This window comes from Panthera uncia, assembly GCF_023721935.1.
Source record: "Panthera uncia isolate 11264 chromosome A3 unlocalized genomic scaffold, Puncia_PCG_1.0 HiC_scaffold_11, whole genome shotgun sequence".
In the NCBI taxonomy this organism is placed as follows: domain Eukaryota; kingdom Metazoa; phylum Chordata; class Mammalia; order Carnivora; family Felidae; genus Panthera; species Panthera uncia.
The window spans coordinates 83,469,831-83,490,454 of record NW_026057578.1 but is presented as its reverse complement, the minus strand read 5'-3'; the positions used below and the strand labels follow the sequence as shown (position 1 = coordinate 83,490,454).

The following is a 20,624-nucleotide window of genomic DNA, read 5'->3' as shown; positions in this document are numbered from 1 at the left end:
TTTTTCTCCTCTTCCTCTCTCCCTCTTCTCCCCCCCCCCCCCCGCCCCCCCCCCCCCCCCCCCGCCCCCCCCTGCTCATTCTGTGTCTCAAAAAAAAAAAAAAAAAAAGTCCCAATCTCCAGTCCCAAATTCATTCTTGAACTTCAAACTTATACTCAACCACTAGCTAGACATTGCTTCCTCAATATCCTTCCTACATACTTTGAACTCAAAATGTCAAAACTGAAATCCTTCCCTGAATTCTGTACCCAAGATTCTGCCAACAAGACTTCTCCATCTATTCTAGCCAGAAACTTGGAAGTCTGTCTTTCACTCCTTTCCCTCACTCTGCCCAGATCCAAGCAACAAGTCCTGCAGTTTTGTTTCTTAAAGATTTCTCTAACCCAACGGCTTTGTGTCATCCTTAATGCTACTAACCTCGGTCACATTCTCTTAATTTCTTGACTGAGATGTCCTGATCTCCTCCCTCATCCCCCTGTCTTTTATTTTGTTTTCTTTCCATCTCTCCTCTAAAGAGCTGCCAGGATTATCTTCGTGGCCAAAAACACCTCAAGGTCTTCCCTCTGCAACTGGTCCCCACTGCCAGCTCCAACCTCATCTCACATTATTGCCCAGCTTTACACTGAGAATTCTAAGAACAACAGTTCCCAGCATACTATTTGTACCCTGTTTGCTCCTGTACCTGCTACCCATCTACTTGGATGGAGTCCTACCTCTACCTCTTCTGCACCTGGTTCATGCCTACTCCTCTTCTGTTAAGATTCAACTCAGATCACTTATGCGAGGATCCCTTCCCTAGAAGTTGGCTTAGGCAGTCCACAAGGCCCCCAGAAAAATCAATGTGGTGTCACGTTATTTCATGATTTTGAAGTATGTCCCCCACAAGACTATGAACTACTTATCAGCTATCTTACTCACTTTTTATCCTACATTCCTTGCATATAACAGAAAGACTGCTGGTGTAATGATTATTAGAAAGGTCTTTGAAGTAAAAAATCATATTTTGATTATCAGTTTAGCCATTTCTTAACTTTTGAATATGAACAAGTTGATTTAAATTCTCAGAGTCTTGGAGCACGTGAGTGGCTCAGTCAGTTGAGTGTCCAGCTTCAGCTCAGGTCATGATCTCGCGGTTCAGGAGTTCGAGCCCCATGTTGGGCTCCGCACTGACAGCTCAGAACCTGGAGCCTGCTTTGGATTCTGTGTCTCCGTCTCTCTCTGCCCCTCCCCTGCTCACACTCAGTCTCTCTCAAAAATAAATAAAAACATTAAAAAAATACAGTAAAATAAACTCTCAGAGTTTCAAGTCTCTTGATCTGTATACTGGGGATATTATCAATCAACTTTCCAGGATTTTCTAAAAATTAAATGAAATAAGTATATCTTAATGGTGGGTCTAGCCCATAATTAGGGCCCAATAAATGCTTGTGTGTATGTGTGTGTGTAAGTTGTTTTTATCAATGCCATTATCAATGCCATTATATTACCACTATTTGTTTAATGAATGCTTACTGAATAAATGTATGAATAAAAAGATGTTTCTGCGGGGCTCATCAGAGCCATGCCATAAATGGCATTATATGGCTAGTCAGAAGCAAAGGATGTAGGATTCTTTGATGTACTAAACCAGTATCAAGGAGCTCTGGGGCATATAGCCTTACTTAAGAGATGGCTGCACAATAAGAGTTACATTCTTCATCTCCCCTGCTATTTTCGTAAAGAAATAGGAGTAAGACTCCACAGCAGGCATCTGTATACAGAGAAATGAAATACCTAACAGCCAGCATACTCACGTCAGCAATTATTAGCACAGGGGAAGCTGCATATACATACAGAACAGGCAGTGAAACCAGAAATGGCTCTCACTGCCAAAGCCTCCACCTCCATATATTCCTATACTCTAAATGCTCTGTTTCCAAGTCTGCTTCCAAATAACACAGATATAACAGAACTCTCTCCTTAGTGCTGATTTTTACCTCCTCCGTGAGACAGACTTTCATTTCAGTCTATTAGACAGCTTTCAGAGATATGCTACCACTGCCTCACTGCAAGCAGCTACTCCCTTCCCTCCCCCAACTGTCAAACCTACTCCTCTGTTGTGTTGAGAACATTTTCAATACCTTCTCCTCGATATGCCGTTAAGTCATCTGGTTCTGTTAGTTCTCTCTCCAAAATGTGTCTCCTATCCCTCACTCCTTTCTGGTCCCAAAGCCACCATTCTAGCTCAGGCCTTCATTCCCTATGGCCTCCCATGGCAGATTCTTAGGAGGTTCCCACCTCCATCTTACATACCGTTGCTATAGCCATCTTCCTGACCATCTTACTCTCCTTCTCAAAGTCTCTGAGGCCATACGATACACTCCTGATTTCTATTCAGTCTGGTGTCAAGCGCCATCCTGATTTGTTCCCCAGTCTACTGCAGTGGCTTCCTCCCCTTATCCTGCCCACCCACATCCGCACACACGTCCATGCAAGCATGCAGGTGACACTCCAGTGTACATGTACACTAACGGGCCGCACACGCTTCCCTCCCTCCGTGCCTCTGCTCACACTGTGCCGTTCACTGACACTTCTTGCTGTCATGCCCACTTGCTAGCATGCCAGCCATCTTTCAACACCTAATACAAAATCTCCTTCAAAGAGATTAAATAAGCATCTTTCTCCTCCCCCCAAACATACACCTCCCCCCAAACTATAATATAAGCAGCCAAGCCAACGTATCTAATGTGCTCAAGACAAATGAAGATAGTTTCAAAATACCACCCCACCCCACCCAACCAGCTTTCAAGAATAAACAACCTATTTTTGGTAATGCCTTAAAGACTTTATTGAATACTTGGACCTTTCGATATTCTGGATGACTTTTTAAAAAATTCTTTCTGAATAACCCTGACTGCAGTCTTCAAGTTGGCAGGAAAAATGATACATCCAAACTACCAATAGGCCTACATTACACTCTATGATCAGTTGTTCAGATTCACACTTTCTGAGATAAACACTTGTCAAATTGTTGGTTTTGCCAAATAAATCACTAAAGCATCCTGATAGGGCAGAATAGCCTTTATCTTCAGGATGCTCTCAATTGGGTATTTTTGTTCTCTTTATATCTCTTTAATATCTTACCGCCTGAATGGACTTCTGGGATGCTCAGGGTTAACTGGCGAAGACTCCCGCTATGACTTAGGAACTTGTGACCCCTGTAGCTAGACTGAGAGGTCAATATCATTCCACCTGCTGTATCACCTATTACTATCAGTCCCAAGGCTCAATAAGGGCATATTACTAGAAGTACTCAAAGATTTAAATGTGAAAGTTAGATTTGGGTCAGACAAATATGGTTGGGGGGGGTGGAAATGGAGGTAAGATTACATTATTGTAAATTGTTAGCTTAATATGCCACATTCTACGATGTCTAGTCAAGCCTATCAAACAGAAAAGGAGATGGGATTCAATGTGGGAGCCCTAACTCAGATTAAAAGGAATAGACAGCAGTTGGGTGGAGTACGCTCAGACCTCTTGGTCTTTCTGGAACTCATGTGAAACAGCAGTCAGTAGAGCAAGGTGCAGACTGAGGAGTCTGGCTCTAGGCCAAAACTCTATATGTGATCTTTCAAGTGCAAGTTTAGACAATCACAAGGCTTTGACTGGCAGGCCTCATGGGGGAAGCTGCCCTCCCCACATCAGACATGGTACACAGCCAGTATGCTACAGTTTCCTGGAAGGAGCTGTAAGCAGGGACTCAAGCCGTGCTGGACCAGCCATACTTATGGGACATTCCTTGCCCAGGTGCCTCCATCCAGAGGTCTCTTTGGAGAGGTGTGTGGGGGAAGGGGGTGATTGGCTAAGGCCCTTCTCTGGGATCTCCACTGAGATCTCCCTATGGGGGGCCTTGGCTGAGGCACAGGCACTTTTCTCTACTTTGACTCTGTACCTTTCCACTCCTAGCTCTTCCTCTTCTTCCTGCTGGTCTAGAAAGAGGCAGAAGCCTCTGGTTCAGGGCTCCTCAGCAGTTAGAAGATTCTCCATACCTTCTTCTACCTGACCCTTGCCAAGTGCCATTCCTTGGGACAAAATGGAACACTGGGAAGCTGACAACTCATTTCCCCCTTTGCTTGCATCGTCGCACTAAGTGAAGAAAGGCTTGAGTCACTTTCAGTTCAGCTCTTTGTCCTAATTGACCACCTTGACACCTGACTGCTCAATAGAGGCCAAGTCAAAACAAGAGAATCCCCTCTAGATACACTGAAATTCTGAAAGCCCTTTCTTCCTCACATCTGCTCTTTCACCTTATGGTATAACCCAAGTGTTCCCAACTGTTCCAAATCTCATTTGTTAGGCTGATCTCGACCAACTTAAAAACTACCAGTTTTCCTCCTCTGAATTTATCCAGATCTAACTATAGTATCCCCCCCGCAAAAAAAATACAATGCCTAGTATTTATTTCTTTATCAACCCCCTTTCCTCCATCTGTCTGATAATGAGTGCATATATGACTCAGAAAGGGGTAATTAAACTACTTCATTCTCCCCAACCACTATGAAGGACCTAAGTGGAGATTTCATGATCCAAGTCCCTAGAACTTAACACAGAAGAAACCACAGAGAAACTCTCATTTTTCCTCTTCAGCTGAACAACTAGACGACACGAGCCTGGAGCTACAAGTGACCATGTCGTACTCCAGGTGAAACAAGCCTGCTGACAACAGTGAAGAACGATTCAAGAGGTAAAGATGGGAAAACCACAGACCAACATGATTGTGATCAAGCCCCTTGTCCCAGCTGGTCTTTATGATCCATAGTTCTTGGTATTTTCCTTTCCATTCTGGAAACTGAGTTATTCCTCATCTTTGTGTGACAGTCATCAAAGATGACTGCCAACAATTCCTTCCATCCTTTTATCCATTAAGCAAAGGAGTCCTTATCCCCTCCCCTTGAATCTAGGCTGGTGGTAACTTGCTCTGACCAAAATAATGCAGCAGAAATGACACTGCACCAGTTCCAAATGTAGGCCTTAAGAGAAGGATGCTTCTACTTTCACTCCCTTGGAAACCAGCCGTCAGGTAAAGATGCTCAGCCTAGATTACTTAACCATTAAGTGGAGAAAGGGAGGCCCAGCCAGCAGCCAGTCATTCAGTCAACCATTATGGAAGCACTATTCATGCAAGTAGAGCCATTTTGGATGTTCCAGCCGCTGCTAAGTTCTCAGCTGAAAGCAGCCCAGCTCAACACCAAAAAGGTGTCACAAAAGAATTGCCTAGTTGAGCCCAGCCAACCCACAGAATTATCAGAAATAATAAAACACTGTTAAGTCACTAAATATTAGGGTAGCTTGCTTACCAGGAACAGACAATTAACACGCTTTATAATACTATTTGCTTAAGTTGTTTCAGTTAGGCTTCCTTCTGTTTTTTGTAACACAGCCCTAATTAGATTATGTAAATCATGTAGATTATTTCTTTAACGTTAGTAGATTCAAGCACCCTCATGTTCACTCCCAAATTGGACAATTACATAACCCGTAAGGAGCTGCAGAAAGATGTAAGAGAATTAATGAGAAATATGGACAATTTCAGAGCAATTATCTTCATGACCAGACATTGAGTCACAAAGCCTGTAGACAGTCTAATTTGTGTGGTAGAGAAATCCATTATACCCCAAATGGAAAGACTTACATTTGAGTCCCGAGATCTCTAGCAATATGACCTTGGTCCACAGTTTCCTCTAAGGTGTTGAATGATGGTACATCAGTAGCTCTCACCTTTCAGTGCCATTAAAATTGTGGGAGTTTATTTACAATAATACTGTTGCACAGGCCCTGCAGATCACCTGAATCAGAATCTCAGGAATAGGGCCCAAGAGGGTGAAGGTGATTTCTGTCCCTTCTTTCCACTTCCTTTCTCACCAATTCTCCCCAAGAGAATGTGATCCTTTCTAAGTAAATTGACCTATGTCTACTCTATAGTCCTGGCCAAACCATTCTTAGTCTCTTGTAACTGGTAATCTCCTGCCATTAGACTAACTAGGTGGGCCCAGCCTCTTGTTTTCTCTCACTTTTAACTTTTTCCCTCCCCTGCTCCATGCTATAGAAACCCCTCAGGAGCAGCTGCCAACCAGTGTTAAAACTGAAACTGGACAGGGACAGAGCATGGAGTTTGGAAAGGCTCTGCTTGGCTTTTTAGTCTAAGTCACTTTTTCTGGCCCCACTTTACCAGAGAGCCCTGCGTAAAGTGTTATGAAAAGGTTATGGAAAATTGAGGCTTATTTCTCCTGTACTAGGGGAGATGAAGCTCCCTCAGAAACCCTAAGGAAGGAGAAGTAACGCTCCAGCATTCCTGGGACCTGGCTCCCCAGCAACAGTTAACACACCTTATAATACCACCTGCTTAAGTTGTTTCAAGTAGGCTTCCTTCTGTTTATAACAGAGCCCTAATTAGATTATGTGAATTAGGTAGATTATTTCTTTAAAGTTAGATTCAAGCACCCTCATGTTCACTCCCAAAATGGACAATTATATAACCCGTAAGGAGCTGCAGGAAGATGTAAGAACTAATGAGAAATATGGACAATTTCAGAGCAATTATCTTCATGACCAGACATTATTAGAGTCACAAAACTCGCAGACAGTCTAATTTGTGTGTCTTCAAAATCTCACAAATACCTCAAATATCTCGGATCTGTTTACTGCTCGCTACTCTCTGCAATCTATCAATTAAGAAAGTGTTCTTAAGTTTTACTTGTAATTACCAAGCTTGGGTAATGGGTTGGGATAAACATAGCAAAATACGTATACTACAAATTTTCTTCTGAAAAAAGTAATTTTTCTTCTTGGAAACAAAAGGCAGTCACATTAATATGTTCAGAGAATAGAGCATATTAGGGCTCAAAGTAAACAAGTTTTATCTTAATAGCTTTTTATGGTCAATACATGTGAGTTAGAAAACATTTTGTTTTCATTTATTAAAACTCACTCCATAAGTAAGCAAAGGAGTTGAGCCCATGGGGATTAGACCTCACTTCCCTAGCTGGAAGAAATTTTTTAAAAAATTTTTTAAAACATTTGTTTATTTTTTGAGAGACAGAGACAGAGGGTGAACGGGGGAGGGGCAGAGAGATAGGGAGTCATAGTCCAAAGCAGGCTCCAGGCTCTGAGCTGTCAGCACAGATCGTGACGTAGGGCTTGAAGTCATGAACCGAGATCATGACCTGAGCCCAAGTCGGATGCTTAACTGACTGAGCCACCCAGGTGCCCCTAGAGTGTGTGACTCTTGATCATGGCGTTGTAGGTTTGAGCCCCAATATGGGTGTAGAAATCAGTGAGATCAGTAGGATCCAGTGAGAAGCCAGATCTTTTCTAATGGGAGAGGAGGCAGGAGTGAGGTGAGTACTATAAAAGGCCTGACCCTCTGGAAGACCTGATTGCATTTCAATCATCCCAGCATACACTATTCTAAAACCAATCCTACTCCTTTGGCTCCTGCTAAGACTAAAAAGATGGACACCCACAGGGCTTAGCCACAGAACTACAGATCACGAGAACTGTTACCTAAAGCCACCCTTTTCTGAAGAGGAAAAATACCTGAACTTTCTGCCTTGCTCGCTCACTCATGCTTTCTCTCTTTCTCTAATTCTCCCATTTTAAATGCATCCAATAATAGGTCCCATTTTCATTAAGTACCCAGTGTTAAAGAATGCTTAAGTCAGCCAAACCATTATAATGAGTTAGCAAAAACTGAAAGAGGAAAGAGAAGGTTTCTAAATATTGTAAATTAGCCCAGAAATAATCCTGCAACAGACTATTAAGAACTAGCCTATCAGTTGTTCTTCACAGGTATCAAGAAAAAAGTAGCTACATATGCAGTCTGAGGATAACCAATGAAATAGAAGAAACTGGGTTTTCAGAATGGAGGTGCCAATTACAACCAGAGTCTAGTGGTCTCCACTTTCTTTCCAGTCTGAAAATTTCTAAATTAAATAGATATGTTTTCTACAAAGCAAGTACGAATTTAGTTTTTGTAAGCCAAAAAAAATCTGGGCTAGTTTTTATCTTCATAAACTCAGTAATAAATAGCAGTTTGGGTTTTTCCTTGCTGCATACAACATATAATTAATTCTTACCTAGAACACTTGATAAAGAAAACAAATGATCAAATAATAAATTCTTTTAAAGATTTTATTTTTAAGTAATTTCTACACCCATATTGGGGCTCAAACCTACAACGCCATGATCAAGAGTCACACACTCTAGGGGCACCTGGGTGGCTCAGTCAGTTAAGCATCCGACTTGGGCTCAGGTCATGATCTCGGTTCATGACTTCAAGCCCTACGTCACGATCTGTGCTGACAGCTCAGAGCCTGGAGCCTGCTTTGGACTATGACTCCCTATCTCTCTGCCCCTCCCCCGTTCACCCTCTGTCTCTGTCTCTCAAAAAATAAACAAATGTTTTAAAAAATTTTTTAAAAAAGAGTCACACATTCTACCAAATGAGACAGCAAGGCACCCCCAAATAATAAATTTTTTAAAAAATCACCTTGGATGAAATGATAGACTCTTCCTGATGAGCATTTTTGCACTTTTTCCCTGTGTCTTGCTCTGCTGATGTACTTTTTGAACTTCCTGATGAATTTAATCGCTTTCTGCAGATTCCTTCTTTTCCACTTCCCTGGATTATATTACCTTAAACATATACAGAAGGAAAAAGAAAAAATTATCTTTTATCTTCAAATGTCAATCAGAAAGAAAGAAAGAAAGAAAGAAAGAGGATAAAAGGGCAATTAAAAGTAAAAGTCCATTTATATTAATGCCAACTTGAAAACACTTATTTGCAAACCTCAAAAAAGTATTAAGCAGCACTTTGGCCAGGAGCTCCAGCCCTGGAGACAGTCAGGCCAAGATGCTAATATGAACAGGTGCTATCCTTGAACTGGTTCACCTTGCCTCTCTGAACGCTGGTTTTATCACCCCAAAAAAGGGAATTATAATAATAACTCACAGAGTTACTACGAGTAAATGAGGTTTGATATATAAACTATGTATCACAGTACTTGAGATGTGTTAAATATTTATTTTTTATTTTAGCATTGAATTTCCTAACAGATAATTTAACATATAGTCAGCCAATGAATTTCACATATAATTATTGAGCCCCTAACATCCACAGTGAGAAATTAAACTTAATAACAGATTAAGAACCCAAAATTACCCAAAAGGGAGAGTGACCTCTACAAACTTCACCAATATAGAAAATAAGTCTCAATAACAATGGACACTGTATCCCATATAATACTTAGCCAAGGTGCAACATATTTGGCAAACCTAAGTCGGTATCATATTTTGTTAATAAATCCATGAGCCCTCTAATCAGAAAAAATAAAAAATCTGCTCTTTTTAAGAGGACAATCTTCATGCTTAATTATCTGTCTCCCCTACACTCAAATGGCAACTTCATGAGGGCAGGAACTTTATGTGCTTTGTTCACTGTTCCCTCCTTTTGTCTCCAGCACCTAGAAATGTGCCTAGCATAAAACTGGTGCTTGGTAAATGTTTGACTAAGTGAATTGTGAACATAAACAGAATTGGCAACAATCACCAAACTAAAAGGCAACCGACAAAATGGGAGAAGGTATTTGCAAACGACATATCAGATAAAGGGTTAGTATCTAAAATCTATAAAGAACTTATCAAACTCAGCACCCAAAAAACAATCCAGTGAAGAAATGGGCAAAAGACATGAATAGACACTTCTCCAAAGAAGACATCCAGATGGCCAACCGACACATGAAAACATGCTCAACATCACTCACGATCAGGAAAATACAAATCAAAACCACAATGAGATACCATCTTACACCTGTCAGAATGGCTAACATTAACAACTCAAGCAATAACAGATGTTGGCGAGGATGCGGAGAAAGAGGATCCCTTTTGCACTGCTGGTGGGAATGCAAGCTGGTGCAGCCACTCTGGAAAACAGTATGGAGGTTCCTCAAAAAATTAAAAATAGAACTACTATACAACCCAGAAATTGCACTACTAGGTATTTATCCAAGGGATACAGGGATGCTGTTTTGAAGGGGCACATGCACCCCAATGTTTACAGCAGCACTATCAACAATAGCCAAAGTATGGAAAGACCCCAAATGCCCATTGATGGATGAATGGATAAAGAAGATGTGGTATATATATATACAACGGAGTATTACTTGGCAATCAAAAAGAATGAAATCTTGCCCTTTGCAACTAAGTGGATGGAACTAGAGGGTATTATGCTAAGGGAAATTAGTCAGAGAAAGACCAGTATCATATGACTTCACTCATATGAGGACTTTAAGAGACAAAACAGATGAACATAAGGAAAGGGAAGCAAAAATAATATAAAAACAGGGAGGGGGACAAAACATAAGAGACTCTTAAATATGGAGAACACACAGAGGGTTACTGGGGGGTTGTGGGGGGGAGGATGGGCTAAATGGGTAAGGGGCATTAAGGAATCTATTCCTGAAATCATTGTTGCACTATAAGCTAACTAAGTTGGATGTAAATTAAAAAAAGAAATATAAAAAAAAAGAATAATGATATGGGAACATAACTGCAAATGTAGTGAACATAGACTATAAGGTAATGATTTTTCAGTCAGTGTGGCATAACAATTTTATGTTCATGATGACATTAGTTAGGAATCCATTGTTCCCACTGGAAGACATGTGAAGCAAAAATGTCACCTTTCTTCAGTAGTCCCCCTCTAAGTGTATTCGTCAATGTTCCATTCATGCAGTTATTCTCAGCTTCAAATCACTCTTTCTAGAAATAGGCAGGTTTAGGCACACTCTTCAAGGTGATAACACGTTTTTTTTTTGTTGTTTTTTTTTTAACGCACACATATCTTTAAGCATTCCAGTCTCTGGGATTTAAAAAATAAAGTATTTTGCTCTCCATTTCCACAACTAAAGTATCTTCACTTCAACACCTGTTCAGTTTTCTTTGTAACAAATATGTGAATGTGTGTCTATGCTACTACAAAATTGTACTCACCATGTGATTGATACATTTTAATAAATTATTTTCTGAGAATTAAAAGAAAAAAAAAAAAAAGACAGAATTGACCCAAAGGTTCCCTTGAGAGCCTGAAGAGAGGTTTTGTAACGCAATCCACAGTGACTATTCTAATGTTCTAAAGCACGGTTTAGCAAATTTTTCTACAAAAAGCCAGACATAAATATTTTAAGTTCCATTGACCATATAGTGTCTGTCACAACTACCAGCCTCTGTCTTTAGAATGCAAATCAGCCACAGACAAAACACACATGGATGAGCATGGCTGTATTCCAGTAAAACTTTATTGACAAAAACAGGCAGCATGCCAGATTTGGCTCGTGGGTTGTAGTTTGCTCAGATCTGAACTAAAGGATATTCAAGTGGTCTGAAATAACACTCCTTCATTAAGTAAGGAAAGAAACACTGTCCATATTATTTAACAGGAAAATCAATTGAATCAATATAAATATAATGTATTTATATAAGAAATTTATGAATAAACTTTTCAATAACTGAACTGCCTAAATTACTTAAATATTTGCTTTGAATCTAAATTAGGAAGATTTCATATCATTTTAGAAACTGTGAGGAATAAGACTAAATAAGACTACACAGCTTCATGCAGCAAATGTCTAAATGCTACAAGAGATAAGAATTAGTCAAATCAAGAGAAATAATCAACTAATGGTACTGCTTACTATGCTAAGAACCAAAAATGTAAATTAAGCAAGACACAACATCTGCCCAAATGGCAGTTTACCACATTCCAAGTGTCACACATGTACATAAAATCCTAAACTTAAAAAATATATATTTAAAATATTCTTCAAAATTCCAAATTTTCTACTACAAATATTCTTCTAAGGACCAGAGCTAATTTCTTTTTGCATAGGAAGAAGCCACTTTGATACTGCTGTAAAAATGCTCTTTACAAAGAGTATATAAAATAAACAGCTTAATTAGCTCATAATAATCATAATATCTGGCATAGCAAATACTTTTCTACATCCCAAATGGGTACAGTTAAATGATCACAATCTAAAAGAAAATAACTTAAAACAAATTATTCTTAATATTACTAGTTTCATTTACTTGTATGAGCTGTTATACTAACAGCTATATGCAGATGTCATTAAAATTACAACCATCCAACTTTATCCTCCAAAAGAACCACCGTAACAGTTACATTAACAATTTGAAGTGTATCCTTCCCAACTTCCTAAGGTTAACCAAATATACAAATACATATGTGCAAACACACACATGATTAAAATAATAAATGCAATCATTTTTGTGAGATAAAGACACAGAATTGGAATTTCCGGATCCAAGAGTGTTGTATACTTAAATATGTAAGAGATACTGCCAAAGTAGTCATATATTTGTTGCCTAACATTTCTTCTGTAGTATGCCCCAAATTTCTGAGTTTTACCTTCTTTTTTGTTACTAAATATTTAAAACCTTCTACCTTTTATAAGTGTGACAGATAATATCTGCCAGTAGGTTTGCCACTTTGCTATTTCCCTTTAACTTTGTTTATAAGTGTCTTATGCATACGAATTTTTTTTTTTTTTCATTTTTAATCTAAATGTACCTGTCAATTTTTCCCTGATGGTTCTGGGCTCCCTATCATCTTAAGAAAGCTCCCCAGAAGTAATAAAAATATTGTCCCCATATATTCTTCAAATGCCTTAATAGTTAATTTTTACATTAAGATTATTAACTCAATAAAAATTTATTTAAGTACATGGTATGAGGTAGTGCTCTAATATTGTTGTCTTCCAAATAGAAAGCTAATTTTCCCAACATTATTTATAATAACAATGCATCATTTCCCGAGCAATTTGATCTAATAATTTTGAATATATTAACTGTATGTTATTTTGGTCTGTTTCTCAGTGTTCTGTTCATTTTTTACTGGTCTAACTTATCTATTCCTACTCTGGAATTATCAGCTACTTAAAATAGAAACCAGACCCAGATTGTGATGTAAAAAGGTTCTCTAAAGGAAGAGGTATTTCTGTTATTCAAACTGTCCTTGAGCATACATGGAAAAATCTCCTAATTCATTTTGTACAACACTGACATAGCTCAACGCTAAAATCTGACATAGATGGCACACAAGGAGAAAAATACTAATCACACTTAGGAATATAGATACAAATGTCCTAAACTAAGCAACTCTAACCTAACACAACTTAAAAATAATAAGCCATCATGATAAATTAAACTTATTCTAGGAAACCAAGCATGGCACATTAGGAAATCTACCAACATCACTAACTACACTGACACAAAAAAATGCAGGACTATTTCTTTTTGTTTTTTCTTTTTTGTTTATAGCCCTGCCCTGACCCCACTGCTCACCTATGCCCTCCCCTTTCTCTGTCCCCACCCACCCCTTGACAGGACTATTTCTATACCAAAAAATTTGTCAAAGAATTCAACAGTTATTCCTGAAAGAAAAATAAAGAAATAAAACATCCTAAAAATGACAGAGTATCAGAACTGAATTCCAATCATTTTAAAGCTGATACACTAATAGAATTCCTATTAAAATCGGGAATAAGATAGAGATGCCAATTTTATCCACTTCATTCAAAATTTATAGAGTCTAGTTCATTAACTAAAATGTTTTAAAGGCAGTAGAGCAGAAGAGCCAGAACTGTCATAATTTTGTAGATATGACTATACAGCTAGATAATCTGAGAGACTTACAAAACTACTAGAGTTAATTAGATAATTTAGCAGGGCTGTTGGAAATAAAGTAAACAGAATAACTAGCACTTTAAGTAAATTTTAAACTATAGTCGAATTAATAGAATGTCAGTCCAGCATTTACAGTCTGCATTGAGCAGTCATGTGGAAAATATTCAGAGTACAAAATTAAATGCAAACCAGATGATTTGGGGACTACTTCAATCTTTTTCAGCATGTGCCACCTTTCATGACTCCATGTTGGAGGGTTAGAAGACGGGAGAAGAAGGGTACTGCAGAGTAGCAGACACCAGTGAAACTATAAAAGCTCCTTTTTCAATCTAGCAAGAATACCCTAGCCCAGGAATTGTGACTACTCCTAGAGCCTAGAAGGCTGAGGGAACAGAGATGACTGGCAGTCAGGAGAGGGCAGGCTCTGACAGCCATGCTCAAATCTATTCACTTGCCAATCACCAAGGGACACAAAAAAAATTTTAACCCAGGCCTGAGAAACTCATGATAATTTCCAAGGGCTAATATCTGGGGACCCAGAAAATAATCTAGAACTATTCTGGCCAAAAAACAAAAGGACAGCCTGAACACAGCAAACATTCAGGTACATTTAAGGATTAAACCAAGAGTTAAACTGAGAAAAGATCTAGGAGAGGATGCAAGAGCATATTAAAAAAGAAAAGAATAAAAACACCAGAACATAGGGAGGGTAAATTTGTCGGGCAGTATAGTGACACTGCTCAGAGCATGGGCTTTAAAGCTCTCAGCCAGAGCTAGGTCTCAATTACGGCTCTGGGATTCATTACGTGATCTTGGAGAAGTCATTTAACATCAGTTTACATCATCTGTTCTGTACCTAATGACACAAAAGGCTCTAAAACATCACGTTAATCAGACCATCTAAAGAGATATGAATGAACAAAGTACAGTACTAAACCTGCAAAAGACTTAAGAAAGTAACCGACATCTAAATGAGTCCAAAATGCATCCTAGAAATTGATTTTTTTAAATCTCTAGCATTGATACATTGACCCTGGATGATTTATTACTTAAACAAATAAAACAACAACAATAACGATAATTATAAACTACACAGCAGAGAAAGTCAAATTATTTTGATTTTTAATTAGCTGGATTCAAGTACTAAACTGTCCTACAGGTACTTCTAAATCTTCGTGTCTCTGAAGGAAACAAGTAACCTAACTTTGTTCTTACAACTACCCAAAGTCTATTTACAAGAAAGAATTCATGTCAGAATCCAAACACTTTTCTATCTTATTTTGAAGCTTTAGCATTTTAAGAACACTGTGTATTATATAATACTCCTATCCAAATCAATGTCAAATTGTTTTCCTTTGCATGTTTAAGGTGAAGTACTTAGAAAGGTGCTTCAGATTTTACATGGTACATCTAGCTAGTGAAAGTTAATAGCTATTTTTAATTTGCAGCCAACTATATTTTGGACTATTAAAGGCAATATAATAGTGGCAGCACAAAAGCAGGTACCATGCAAAACAACTCTGAAAGAAAAGGACTTGCTTGCAGGGAGGCAGTTCACATCGGTCCAAATTTTGGTCAAGTAAAGTTATTCTTTCTATATTAGAGAAATTGTTCTACTGAGAGAAAGTACCTGCCCCCTCTCCAGTACCATTCCCCACTCCCCATTTCCTTCCTGCCAACTGAGGAATGACCACGCCTAATGAGAAATGTTACTGATAAAAACATATTACATATGTAATGATGGGTCTTGGAGACTGAAAACCACTATAAAACTCTTACCAGGAAATCTTAGGTTTAGATATGAAAATTCTCCAGATCACATCTCCCACAATACATAATATATAATCTACTTTTCCCATGAAGTCACTCTAATCCTACTAGATCTAGTTTTAATCATCTTGATTCAATGGAAACGCCCAGCAGGTGACATAAATCATTGTGGTATCTGCCATGACAGTGAACTGTGCCAGGGCAGAGGTGCCCTCTTCTTTGAATTTTCCTGCTCATAATATTGTGTGCTCGGCAGTTTTTTATTTAATTAAATTAATTTAGAAAGCTCTTACTGCACTGGCCTTTTATGTCCTGTGATGGTTGACACAACAACAACATGTATGTTTGAAAATCTATATTAACATAAGTCTAGCACATAAGATAAATAGCACTTGTTAAATCAAATGGTAATTAGCAGGATGGTATATGATAGATGTGATAAATGGCATAAAATAATAATTTATGTTTTAAATTAGACTTCACGTATGCGTCTAAAAACGTTAGGCTGTTATATACTAACATAACCAGTAGTCTATCTCCATGAGTTCAGAAAAAGTTCCAAATTCTGCTTACTGTTTTCTAAACAAAACCTACCCCCACTGCTGGCTGGTGCTGAAAGGTCTTGGTCACTTCGATTGTCTGTTAACATCCATGCTGGCAGGATTCTTCTCCTCTGGGCAGGGTTTGACTGTTGCTTACTGATGTCTCTACCTTCACCTAGGAAACACTAAAAAGGTATCTATATATTAGTTACTAAAAATAATCATTCAGCCTTAGTGAAACTGTAAGATTATTTACTTTGCAGAAAACTACCATTAAAAAAAAACCTATCTGCAACCGTGGACTGAATTAGTCAAATTTCACAAAGAAAGAAATTCATTATCTCTATTAGTTGATGTGTTAGACTAAGCTCTATTCTATTTAGCTTAACCTAAAAATGGCAATGCCAGTAATATTGTCATGACATGGCTAATTTCAGGTGTCTTTTCTCTCCTTGAAGTAAGGAATATGTTACAAATGGATGGGGTCTTAAATTTCTCACCTCACTATTTGCAGTGGCAGTTTGGGTCTTAACTATTTCTGTGCTTCTTTCCAGCTGTGGGTTACCAGTTCTCTCATCAGGCGAATTAACCGAGGATGATTTTGGTGTTTCATTTAGAATATTATCTTCATCAAGCATCTGACTATTTCTATAAAAATAAAATAAAAGTCATTTAAAACACTTCTATTATACCACATCATTATAAATGTGATTCTCCCAAGGACATCTAACTAATGAATTGTGTTCCTTTTCTTGGCCTTAGCAAGACAAAAAAGCAGACCATAGTATACTAGAATAAAATATATAGATGAAAATATGTTCTTCGTCTTCTGCCCACTGTATCAGCATAAAACGCATTTATCTTTCTGAATCATGGGCCTAGTAGCACAGCTATTTATGAAGATGGGTAGTGGCCATCTCTCTTAAAGCTTAAGAGCTATTTACTTAGTATTTGTCAGCCCATAAAAGTTAAGATCAGCACCCAGCATCCAAAGACAAAATGCAAACTGCAAAAATATCAGCTAAGCTAGTTTGGCTTTGGAGAAAAAAATAAATAAAATCCTAATGTCATGTTCACACATGGCTACTACTGGAGTTCTGGACAGGACAGCCACTTGTAAAATCTCCCCAAACCTGTAGTCCAACTGGAAGCTAAATGTTCTGACACAGGAGCATCTACAGTCATATGTGGAACATACTTAGCAGAACCAACTACCTCGCGCTTGCTGCAAAGTTCACGAAGATCATCCAAAGCTGATGGGTCATTATTCATTAAATATGCTTAGAGACAATCCAACAAACGTATTTTTTGAAAATTTGAAAGTATAGATGGAAATACTACTCAGAAATAAAAAGGAAAACTGATATACAACAACGTGGATGAATCTCAAAGGCATTTTGCTAAGTCAAAGAAGCTGACACAAAAGGCTACATATCATATAACTCCATTCATATGACATTCTGAAGAGGTAAAGCTACAGGGACAGAAGTCAGATCTGGATGCCCAGGCCCAGCATGGGGTGAGGGGAATGACTACAGAGTGGCATGAGGGTGCTTTCGGGGGAAATGGAAATGTTCTCTATCTCACTCACTGTGGTAGAACTTCCATAACCACATACATTTATCAGAGTACACTGAATTATACATTTAAAAGGGATGGATTTCACTGCGTATAAAAACAGAAGATAGAAGATTTCAGAAATGTGTCTAGCTGAGAAGATAACAGTTAATGGCTTGTTTTGTTCGAGTATTTCTTATACGGGAATAATCTCTTTCAAAGGCAGACTTGAATTGCAATGGCAGAAATCAGCCAAAAGAGAAAAACTTAGAGTAAATCACTGTGCAACATGACAGTGTTTGTTCATTCAATAAATATTGCTTAAGTTTTTTTGACTATAGTTGACACACAATGTTACATTAGTTTCAGATGTACAACAGTGATTCAACTTTTCCAAATTGCTATGCTCATCCCAAGCGTAGCTACCATCTGTCTGTCACCATACAATGCTATTATAATATCATTGACTGTATTCCCTATGCTGTGCCTTTTCAATCAATATTTTAAAAACACCTATGGTGTGTCAGGTACTGTGCCAGATGCTGGAGATAAAGACTGAAAATGTATGATTATCCCATCTGTTGTTTCAAGAGATGGCAATGTCAACACAGTGCAGAGGAGAGTCTGTCTTACACACAGCAACGGTAAGCAGGTTAACTTAAGACCCCTCTGTGAAAGGCTGGTGGTCAGCCTTGGGATCAGTAAACACCAGAAGTCTCAGCTCCCAGAAGGCTGCCTGGGTCTGGTTAGGAAGACAGGAGTGAAACAGCCACAACAGGAGTGGCTCCAGCAACAGCAGCAAACTTCAGCACAGCTCACTGGGCAGTATTCCTGGATGATATGACATATCAGCCAGGTTTTCAATGGCAACAATGGCACAAGCCGCCAGCAGAAGCTTCTCCTAGGTTCTCTTCAGATTTATGATGCAGATACCATTACTTTTCCTTTTGTAAATACACTGTTCCATCTGGAAGTCAAGATTGGTGCCACCAAAGTGGATCCTGCTACAAGGAATTTGAGAATATCCTTCTTCTTCATTTGTAGGACATCAAGGGCTCCAGATATTGTGAAAGCTTCCCTTTAAATAATGACAGGAATCCCCCACTCCAGCAGGAAGCTTGTTCCGTTGGCTTTGGGGGATGCTGGGGACCCCTAAGGGCATTCTTGCAGAACAACGCTGTATGAACCCCTCCTTGGGTAGCACAAAAAGCTCTATTCTTCTTTTTTTTTCTTTATTATTATTTTTTTAATGCTTATTTTTGAGAGCATGAATGGGGGAGGGGCAGAGAGAGAGGGAGTCACAGAATCTGAAGCAAGCTCCAGGCTCTGAGCTGTCAGCACAGAGCCTGATGCGGGGCTTGAACTCACAAGCTGTGAGATCATGACCTGAGCTGAAGTTGGATGCTCAATCAACTAAGTCACCCAGGTGCCCCTATTCTTCTTTTTAAAGCCTGTTTTAGCAATTAAGTTATTCTTAAATCTTAAAAATAAACTCCAAATTAGAGTTAAATATAAACCATGTATTTTTCATCTTTAATATAAAATATGCTACTAACATAAATGAGCTGGATTTAGAAATAAGTTTTAAAAACCATAGGGGCACCTGGGTGGCTCTTGAATTCTTGATTCATGATCCCAGCATTGTGTGATGGAGCCCTGTGTCACGCTCTGCACGGAGTGTGGAGCCTGCTTAAGATTCTCTCTCCCCCTCTGTCCCTCTCCCCCATCTCCCACCCTCTCTCCCTAAAATAAAAAAAGAAATCATATATGAATTGTAAACATCATAAAAAACACTAAAAATGACGATTACACGTCAGAAATCCAATGTATTATGAAAGTACCTGAAAACTCTAAATCATAAACTGGAAAAAGCTAAAAGTGAAATCAACACCCTGAAAGAAATTTTGCACCAGTAAGCTAAAAGCAGAACATTTAATTTTCAAATATGAAATAACACAATTAATTTGGTTACCCTAACCTAGGCACATGATTACCAAAGCATACACAAAATACTTATTACCTCTTTCAACACATAGCTTGATACCAACAGTACACCAGATACTACTACTCATAATAAATAGCCTACAAAAAGTACAGTGCTGCTAAAGTGGGTTGTATTCTTAACTTTTATCAATACTACAAACATTCAAAGTTTTTTTTATTTGTTTTTAATGCTTGTTTATTTTTTTTTTTAACGTTTATTTATTTTTGAGACAGAGAGAGACAGAGCATGAATGGGGGAGGGTCAGAGAGAGAGGGAGACACAGAATCGGAAGCAGGCTCCAGGCTCTGAGCTGCCAGCACACAGCCCGATGCGGGGCTCGAACTCACGGACCGTGAGATCATGACCTGAGCCGAAGTCGGACGCTTAACCGACCAAGCCACCCAGGCGCCCCAATGCTTGTTTATTTTTGAGAGAAAGAGAGAGAGAGCGCGAGTGAGCACGAGTGCAGGAAGGGCACAGAGAGAGGGAGACACAGAATCTGAAACAGGCTTCGGGCTCCGAGCCGTCAGCACAGAGCCCAGATGTGGGGTTCAAACCTACGAACTGTGAGATCATGACCCAAGCCGAAGTCGAACGCTTAACCAACTGAGCCACCCAGGCGCCCCACAACAAACATTCAAAATTCACTCTTCCCACAATCTGATTTACCTGAGTTACAGCACTGGTCTTTCATGTTAAGGGGACAAGCCTGTTTGAATGGATATATATATAAAATTAAAGTTGATGTATAATACTTTAAGTATGAGGCAATGACTGTATTTTGTTTTACACAGATGTGCAATATTTTCCAGATTTTTAAAAAAGTATATAGGGGCATTTGAGTGGCTCAGTCGGCTGAGTGTCTGACTCTTGATTTTGGCTCAGGTCATGATCCCAGGGTAGTGAAATGGAACCCCACATCAAGCTCTGTGCTGAGCATGGAGTCTACTTAAGATTCTCTCTCTCTCTTTCTCTCTCTCTCTCTCTCTTTCTCTGCCCCTCTCCTTCCTTGCACTCTCTCTAAAATAAAA

General features: G+C 38.9%; 1 protein-coding gene across 1 annotated transcript in view; it reads right to left on the bottom strand.

The window, feature by feature from the left end:
* APLF (aprataxin and PNKP like factor) overlaps nt 1-20,624 on the bottom strand; it is an 82,875-nt gene that overhangs the window by 34,423 nt on the left and 27,828 nt on the right. The window contains exons 4-6 of the mRNA XM_049651561.1: nt 16,553-16,700; nt 16,105-16,237; nt 8,528-8,673 (exon numbers count right to left, since the gene is read on the bottom strand). Coding sequence (XP_049507518.1) covers nt 8,528-8,673; nt 16,105-16,237; nt 16,553-16,700 — 427 coding nt within the window. The remainder of the gene's footprint in view (nt 1-8,527; nt 8,674-16,104; nt 16,238-16,552; nt 16,701-20,624) is intronic.